The following is a 10,055-nucleotide window of genomic DNA, read 5'->3' on the forward strand; positions in this document are numbered from 1 at the left end:
ATTATTTGTATTTTTTGCAACGTACGATATCAGAATAGTGTTGTTTTAAAGTATTAAACATAGTTAAGTCATCTCAGTACCATACAATTTTTATTCAAAACGTTAGCTGATTCCCTCGATCTTATTAAACAGACACAAGTTTTAGTAAACTTAGATAGTAGCTAGTGCGTTTCTTCCTACTTGAAACTCACCAAATGAATGTGTTTGCATTTCAGTATTGTTGTTCACATCGAGACTCAAACTCAGAATCTTTCGCTACAAACACCAAACACGTTATTCGCTGAGCTGCTGAACACAACTATATTAAATAATATAGTTTTTTTAAATTTCATATTTGATCTTAATAAGGTAATAAGTGTACTTTGCTTTATTTAAATTAACCACTTTTTCCTCTAACATTCAGCCGATATAGACCTATAAAACCTATTCTGTGTTCAACAATATATTAAAATTGTGAATGCTTACAAACTCTTAGATACTGACCCCTATCTTGTTAATCTTCCTCATACAATTTTGCCGATTGTTGAACTCTTTTGTTAAATCACTCATAAAGATGGTACAATAATATACCATACAAAAGTATAATTTAATTTCATTTTGTGTATAGATGTTTAGTAAGAAGGAATCGTCATTTACTGCAAGCTATGATAATTAAAGCTTAGAAGATAATAACAATGAATTGGCGTCTGCTATATCTTTTGTTCATTGTAATTTATTAAAACATTCGATCACCGGTAATTCATATAAAACAGTACATATTTCACAGTGTAGTCGAATTCATTCGCTTTAAATCCTAATTCGGTTTCAGTCTTGACAATATTTACTTTGACCAGTAAATCTGATAAATATCTAATTTATTTCAATAATCCATGACAAATTCCTAACTTTACCAAAATTTTCAGGATTAAATATGAGTATTACGCTTTTCTGATGGGAAATTATTATTTATAGATTACTACTAATTTATAAAAGAATAAACATAAGTAAACAGACAATTTTAAATAAAAATTCTTTATACATATTTATGAAAATATTTACTTAAAACTTGAAAATATAAACAATGTACTACAACTATTACAACTGACTAACTGATTATTTATTCAGGAAAATTGTAAAAATGGAATCAAAACTGGTGATCAAGTTATACAAATTAATGGTGTATCAGTTAGAAATTTGAAACAAGCAAATGAACTTCTTGAACGATCTGGTAAATCCGTCAGTCTTCTATTACTGAGACCTGTCAAAATTGTAAGTATCGTTGTGTATTTATAATATTTATAATTTACGAATAAACTAGACACTAATTTTATTTCATATATTATATGTTTAGAAGATCAATAATTTCAGGGAGAATATCTTTGTTTATTAGTTTCAAATAAGATTTATAAATAGAACATCACCAATTTGACATCAGTGTTGTTTTGTCATACATGTAAATCTCAACAAATAATCGATTATAAACACGAACTTCGATTGATCATAACGAATAAACAGTATCTGAAATTTTCTTCTGACAAGATATAACTATTTGGAAACTACATAATGACAGTTACAACTTTATAAAGTTAAAAATCTAAAATGGATAGATGTCATTTAACTTGATAAAGACAAATAAAAAATCAATATGCAAAATGCATACTGTTTTGTATGTTTTACTTTATCAATAACTTGTCAGGTTTAATTAATCGTCAACAAATTGAAATGTATCACCTTTTAATCAGTTCATTAATCAGATTAAGCTTTTATTAAAGTCAGTATTATGCAAATAAACAATACTGATCACTTAGTAACATAGTTGATCTGTATGTTATTAAATATAGACACTAAAGCACAACTACAGTACAACAAAGTCCATTAGAATTATCTATGAATTATCAATGAATTAAATGAACTCAACTATTCATATGACCTTAGTTAATTTACATGAACAGGATTGAACCAAGTTAACTATTGTAAATAAAACTTGCATATTTAACAAGTATTAACATCTCTTCGTGGATTACTGATAAAATGTAACGATATCTTGGAATATTATAATACGTTTCTTTCATATCGTAGAGCAGTATTTTTTCATTCCCTTAGTTTTTGCATTGCTACGTACTGAGTGCGTAGGATCCTACTCAAAGAACCATTTCATATTCATAATATTTGTTTGTAAGTATCATTATCAAAGTTTGACTTGATAATTTCAAATAAATTGAGCATTGGGTAGATTGTTATAAACAAATAATATATTTGTAATAAAGCCAAACTAGTGGATATAGCGCATCATTTTCATTCTTCTGGACCAAAGCAGAGAAGCATATTAACTTCTCAGCACTTCAAATCATTAAGAGAATTGCGAAATAATGCAGATATTATTATACTTAAACCCGATAAAGGATCTGGTGTTGCTATTATGAATAAGTCCAATTACAAAAATAAAATGGAATCCATTCGCAGTGATAAAAGCAAATTTTTGGCTGATGTTGACTCCGATGGATTACATAAATTAGAAAAGATAGTAAATTCGAATCTTGTGAAACTGTTAAACATGAACGCTATTAACAAGGATGAGTTTAATTTATTAAAACCTATGGGTTCGGCGTATCCTAATTTATATGGATTACCTAAAATTCATATGCCTAATACCCCCCTACGTCCAATTCCATCAGTGTGTCGGCCACTTACACACAACCTTGCAAAATGGCTTACAAAAGTATTAAACCCTATCCGAAATCAATATTGTAAGTATTCTTTGACTGACTCATTTGGATTAATCAAATACTTAAAGGATATAAATATAAAGACAAAAACAATGTGCTCCTTTGATGTGAACACTTTATTTACAAATGTACCTCTCAGGTTAACTATTGATACTTTGTGTGACTACACCACTGCCATTTCCTGTTAACACTCTTGAAGATTTATTATTATTGTGTACGGATAATGTAAAATTCACTTTTGATGGTGAACACTTCCGACAAACAGATGGTGTAGCTATGGGTAGCCCTTGAGGACCATTGCTGGCTGATGTGTTCATGGGAAATGTTGAAAATTTAGTTGAAGACTCAATTCGAAAGATGGGTCTGTATAAACGATATGTCGTTGATATAATAATCATGGGGGATAAAGGTGAAGACATAAACGCTGGTTAGAATAATTCAATAGAAGTCTAAAGCACATTTCTCTTACATGTGAAGAAGAGAAGAACAACCAAATTCATTTTCTAGACATCCTGATTAGTAGGAGAGATTATAGTTCCATCCAACGTGCTATATATAGAAAGCCAACATGGACAGGGCAATATCTTAATTTTCATAGTCACTGCACTATTCATTACAAACGTGGTTTAATAAAGAGCTTATTCAATAGAATCAATCGTATTTGTACTAGTGATACTACTAAAGTAGAGACGAAGCTCTTGACTGATACGTTAATGAATAATGGTTATTCTTTGAAGTTCATAAACCGCTGGATGGGTTACAATACGACTAAACCTATGACGCTTGTGGCACCCAAAAGTGAGTTTACATTACGTTACTATTCAGAAGCGATACAAATAGTCTCATGTTGAAACGGAGACTTAAATTAGCTATCAACCGGACATTTTATGCAGCCCAACTTGTCATTATCGAAAAGACAAGGTCTATGTTTCACCAAAAGCCCAAACAGCACGAAAGCTATTGTGTCACATCCCATTGTGTCTATCAATTTACATGTATGTGCAGAAACAATCGTGATGGGTGAGTGAACACATACCAAAATGGTTGCAGCAACAAATAGATTCCAATGGTAAAATAAGATCACAGGATAGACAGACATCATCCTCCATTGCGAAACATTTGATTGAGACTGGTCATAAGGTTGACATCAAGTCAGCATTTGTAGTGTTATACAAAATCCTTCAAGGACGTATACTAAGGTTTACTGAAGCCTTGGCTATACGGAAGTTGAAACCCCATTTATGTGTTCCAAAGCAATTTGTCCTAACACTTAATCTACCCTGGTAATGCTGATTTATTATCCAGAGAGGTAATCACATTTGTTTTTGTGTACTTAAGTATTATTTCTTTTCTTTGTTATGGCCTAACTTTAACCTGTCTAGTTTACCTTTTAATTTCCATGTATAAATGTTCTTAAGCACTATATGTGTGATCACATTGTTCGAATTGCATTGCGCAAATATATCTCATCATTCTGATAAACTTCGTCTTCTCATTGCATTATCGAAATTTATTAAAGGAACTGATTCTTTTAAATATTTTAATAAGTAGAAAAATTAGATTTTCTGACGTTTCGTCACTTCGTGTAAGCCATTTCTTTAGAGCATAAATAAATAATCAAATCAAAATTAATCCAAGTTTAAATAATAGTTCAAGTGGTACTATTTAAACTTGGATTAATCTTGATTTGGTCATTTATTTATAATATTTGTTTATTTGTAATTGTAAACCAGTTTGGGTCCTTCATTAATATGAAGTACAAAAATGTGCTTGTAACTTCATAGTTGCTTTTCTTATGATTTCGGAAATTCTTGTTTATTTAAAGTTTTGAAACTAACCAACTGAATGTTCTCAATCTAACGTAAAAACTTAAGTACTGAATGTAAATTGTTTACATTAAGTCAATCTAACTAACATACTTTATACACGTTTTTTTCTAATCATAAAATTGTTATTTTATTTAAGTCGAAAAAGAAACATTGTGAATGTTTTGAAGTGACTATAACAACTTTTCTAAGTTAAAGCTTCAACTATAGTGGGCGGATGATAATCATTACTGAAAGCGGTTTTCAAAAATGGAGAATATTTGAGCGAACAATTGTTTTGAATAACTTGATCATCAGGCTCTACAGTTATAAGTCCATAATTACGATATTTTCTACAAAGGTTGAAAGAAGGCATATATTCATGAATTTGACAATGTTATATTCTTCATTTTTTGCATATTGTATGAAGATTTTTAAACTGATGTGAAAGCAGTTTTGTTACAAAATAGTTTTTTATCGAATCGTGTATTTTTGCCTTTCCAAAGGTGTAGCATGTTTTTTCACCATTAAATGTCGATATTTACTCGAGCTGTTTACCGAATTTCCAGTGATTAATTATCTACTAAGAATTTCTCGTAAGGTAGATAGTATTATTGTCGACTCTTTAAAACTAAATGTACATGTGATAATACCACAGGTTCCTCAGTTTCATTCAATATATGATAATTCATTATTGCAACTTTAAGTCTTCTGGTTCAAACAATGAAAAGAGTTTATAAAGATTTTTATAATATACATATACACGTGTACCACTGATTAGATTATAACTAATTAGACATTTTTAATTATACTGGTTATTTTTTTATCTTAGGAAATTCTATTTTTCAAACATAAAATCAACAAACTGATGACCATTATTTTCAAATTTAACTTTGATTACATTCTTCAGTTTCTTTTGTTGTTGCTGTTTTTATAGTCTAATTCAGACGGTGACAAGTCTTTCTGCATTCCCAGTAAAAGTGAATTGATCAACAAAACCTGTATAAAAAATCAAATTATCCAATCATCTCGAACATTACCTCACATGGTTTACACAACACCAGACCGTCTAAGACAAACGATTTGGCTACAACAATATATATTACGAGAAAAATTAAACTTACTATCGAAAACAGATTGTAATATTGATAATGATATTATTGTCAAACAAAATAACTCAAATTTAAATGTGAATGAAAAAAATATGAGTGAGAATCAAACTGAGATTCATGGTGTAACTGGTTCACCTCATAAGCTAGATCCAAGAACATGCAGTACAACACTTACATCTTGGAGAATCAGACGAAGTGCAGATGGAACTCGATATATAACCAAAAAATACAAAAGGTAATTATGGGTCGTATGACACTTTTAAATCGACAATAAACTTTCCCATACATTAAGAACTGAAGTTTTGTCTCAAATAAACTAGATTACTTATTTTAAAAGAAACGTTTTATGGAACAGTTCTTACATGAAGTGGTCTTTGTTTAAATTCCATGGACTGAGGTAGAACAAAGCAAAGAATTCTCTTTTTCACGATAAAATACAGATGTAATTTTACTTCTGTCCTAAAATATCAAAGTTGAGATTCATGAACTTGAAATACACAAACAAATGAAACATTTACTGCATCCTATGTCATGTATTCACGTACGCGGATAACATCATAGATGAACAAGCAGGATCTGATGCAGACGTAAAGGCAAAAATTGGCAAAGTAAGGGCAGTATTCCTACAGTTAAAGAACATATGAAACTAAAAACAACTGTTAACCAACATCAAAGTCACAATCTTCAATATGAACATCAAGACAGTTCTACCGTGCCGAGCTGAAACTTGAAGAACTACTACAACCATTATCGAAAAAGGACAATTATTTATAAACAATTGTCTACACAAGATACTCAATGTCCGGGGACCGGATACCATCAGCAGCAGCCTACTATTGGAGAACAAATTAGCTTCCAACTGAAGAAGAAATTAGGCAAAGACTCTGGAGGTGGATAGGACATACATTGAGGAACTCATTAAACTGCATCACGAAGCAAATGCTAAATTGGAATTCTGAAGGGAAACGGAAATGTAAAAGACCAAGGAACACATTGTGTCGGGAACTAGAGGCAAACATAAAAATAATGAATAGCAACTTGAAACAACTGGAAAGGATTGTCTAGGACAAAGTTGAAGGGGGGTTTATGCTCCTTCACGAGGTGTAATAGGCGTAAGTAATTTCATGTATGGATTGTGGCGTAATTAGTTTTACTTTACTTTCGATATTTTTCGGTGATTCGGTTGTGAGTATATGGAAGAAGTAGTTAACCTTTGCTTTAGGTCTGACATATCAGCTTTCTATACATCAAAGAATATTGGAGGCTGTTAAAATGAACTATTTTATCTATGAAAGTAAGAAATCTAATACAGAACACTTTTATATTATGATTTGGAATTTGTGATTCATCAAGATAAATGAGATATATACTTCGTCTAACAATTAAGTTTTTATTTTAAGCTATTTGTTTAAACCAAGTGAACCTTTCAAAATAAATCATTCCATTGTTCACTGATATAGTGTCATTTTCGAAAACATGTTTTTCGCTAGGTTTGTAATCTTTTTTCTTTACGTGTAGTATTTTCATGTACAGTATTTTCAATTTATGTTGATTTTAGACCATCAGAATTTTCAAATTGTAAACCTTTCCGACAGAATGTGGATGATAGACATCAAAATGACAAAAATCTTTCCGTCAGTCGTACAAACTTCTCATGTTCTGATATATCCGAAAAGCATAAGAACTCAGATATTCAGTCAGAGTTTATGACAAATTTCGAAAATGTAAATAGTCGTTTACAATTGTATCATTTCAACAACATCCCAACTGTAAATAATGTTACATCGTCGGAAAGTAACTTGGTAAAACGTGAAATTAAATTCGAAAATACTGAAACTCTTAAGAACAGTAATAGGACATATGACATACAGTCAAACATACCCACCTCGATCTTAATAAAACCACCAATTCTGTTTCGACGTAGTCAATCTACCAGTGTGTCACGTAAATCTGGTGTACGTTTTGATACTGAAAAGAAAAATATCAAATTAGTTACAAATAATTCTCATTATTCAATGTTGTACAATAACAATAATAACAATAAACAAAGTAACAAATTAAAATTGAATTCACCTCAAACATCCGTGTCAGTTGTAACTATATGAAACAAAAAAAAAGCAAATTTGTCTAATGAAACTAACATTCACTTGTTCTTTCTTATTAATATGTAACATGCTTTTTTAGAAATTACTGGAATACTTACAAAATGTCAAAAGCGTATTGTAATTTTGTTAATGATGATGATGATGTCTATAAGGTTTCAGTTTTAGATACTGTAGATACTGTAGAAATATTTTTCAATAAGAGCAGTTATAAAAGTGTATCAAACTGTTATTGTCCTCTTTTTCAATCTCGTTTGTTTGATTTTTTAAAAGTTCTAGCTACCAGTTATAAACTAGACTTATTTTCGTCACATATTCGGTTAGATGTCTTTAGTGGCTGGAGATGGCCATTGCGAAATCCTGAACCTAAATTTCATAATCGTAAGCATTGCGTGACAGCAATCTTGAAGGAACTGATACTATTTGTGATGGTCTGAACCCTAATACATATACATCAAGGTGTTTGACACAATAATACATTTGAAAACCATCATGAGAGGAACTAATGTTGCCGAAGTGTATACATGTAAGTGTCCTTTTGTTAACTTAGCATACAACTTCTAGATTAATATTCACAAGCAATAAAAAACTGTATGTTTAGTCTATGCTTTTACATACATCTGTCAGTGGGCGAAATTCCAGTTTGAAGTTGAACATAAATTGCATAGTGCTGTGCAAAATTAATGTAGTTCAGTCTAAATAAGTTCTTCCTTTACTTCAAGAACTACACTGTCAGAAACCTTTTAAAACTGTTGAAAATATTCCAAAGACTATATTGCAAGCCATGAAAAAGTTGAATCTACTACAATTCTTCTGAGCCTAAACAGTGAGATTTCATCCTATAGTAAAAAGATTGTTGTTTTCTCTCAGAAGAGCTAGTTAATTTTGATAACCTAAAAGGAGGGAAAATTTAAAGGATTTACTGAAAACGGCTATGTAAAAGATTTTATTTTTAAACTTCACTTTTGTCTTTGGGCTTCAAATCAGTCTAAAAGTTAGTTAAAGATATCTCAAACTTCAGTCTTAAACAATAAAGATGGAAGAATCTGAAAATTAATACCAGTCATTATTTGATCAATAAATGTTTAGGTATAATGTATTTTCTTTGTACATTTACAGTATCCACTGGGTTTATTTATTTCAGAAGGTTGATTGGGCATAAAATGAATTTTGCAACCGTATACACAGCAAAATCATCCTAAGAATTTTAATGATGATGAAATAATCTAGAGTGATGTCAGAACAATGGTTAAAGTAATTAAATGATATAATAGAATGATACATATCGAATAGTCATATTTTTATTGGTTTGCAAAGGTGCTTCTGCTATGGCTTGCGATCGCTAGCTCAATACCAAGTGTTATATTGCCCAATCAGAATTCAGACGATGATTTTCTTGATATCGCGTCTAATATTCTGTTTATGACCTTATATCCTAGATTCGACCAATAACACGTTTGACCTGCACAGTTAACCCTGACCCAATGCAAGTTCATCGCCTATTGGTCTACTATACTCTGTCCCTTCCATTGAGTCCAAAGAGAAATAAGCAGTCAGCCTCTGCCATCATTATAGTTTCAAGCATAAGTGAGTCGATACACAAACATAATGGACCACATCATACCATAAAATGAATAAATCACAATGATAAAGAAGTCAAAAGTGGCTGTGATCAAGACAAGCTGTATGTAATAAACCGGCGACAGATTAGGAATAGTGAGTCAATATGACATTACTTAATAGGTGAAGCTTAAAATACACGAAATACATAAACCTAGTAATCCAGTTACTTGGTAACTGCACAATAAAAATACAAATAATCATAATTTTAAAAATGGTTATAAAAGTTCCAACTTTTACAATATTCGTCCCGTTATAGAAGTTTCGAAGAGAGATAATGAAGTCAACTGAAATCAGCCGTAACTTGAAAATAAAATTCCATGAAAAAAGCGTAATATCGATTAAATTAAAAGGGCTGGTACTAAGTCAAGCCCACATGTTTATTCTAACCTCTGGACAGATCGATCTATTCACTCTTCTCAAGCTACATTTTGACCTTGTCAATTATCTGCTTATCAACCTTGACTGTTTTTGTATGTGTGTGCATTTCGTATCTTATTCACCACATGTCTGTAACTTATTTTTGCTCTACTGTAAAAATCGATTCACGCTTGGTTAAATTGAGTTGGCCTGCATGCCTCTTCATCGTGTGTTATTTCACTTGACTCTCATATCTTTGTTTCGTTTCTCCGCTCTTTAGTCTGGATAAACAATTGCATGAAAAATATATATACACAATCCATTCTCGTATTTGGCTTATTTAATTCCGCT

At 30.9% G+C, this 10,055-nt stretch overlaps 1 protein-coding gene across 2 annotated transcripts in view; it reads left to right on the plus strand.

Annotated features, from left to right (window-relative positions):
• The window catches only part of MS3_00005451 (uncharacterized protein), a gene marked incomplete at its 5' end in the record, with an annotated part of 37,012 nt that extends 29,067 nt beyond the window's left edge, over window positions 1–7,945 (plus strand). For both annotated transcript variants that reach the window (XM_035730320.2, XM_051213520.1), the window contains 3 exons: window positions 1,105–1,248; window positions 5,448–5,857; window positions 7,181–7,945. In XM_035730320.2, coding sequence (XP_035585615.1) covers window positions 1,105–1,248; window positions 5,448–5,857; window positions 7,181–7,727 — 1,101 coding nt within the window. In that variant the 3' untranslated portion in view covers window positions 7,728–7,945. The remainder of the gene's footprint in view (window positions 1–1,104; window positions 1,249–5,447; window positions 5,858–7,180) is intronic.
• Between the last annotated feature and the right edge of the window lie 2,110 nt (window positions 7,946–10,055).

This window comes from Schistosoma haematobium, chromosome 3 (assembly GCF_000699445.3).
Source record: "Schistosoma haematobium chromosome 3, whole genome shotgun sequence".
Taxonomy (NCBI): domain Eukaryota; kingdom Metazoa; phylum Platyhelminthes; class Trematoda; order Strigeidida; family Schistosomatidae; genus Schistosoma; species Schistosoma haematobium.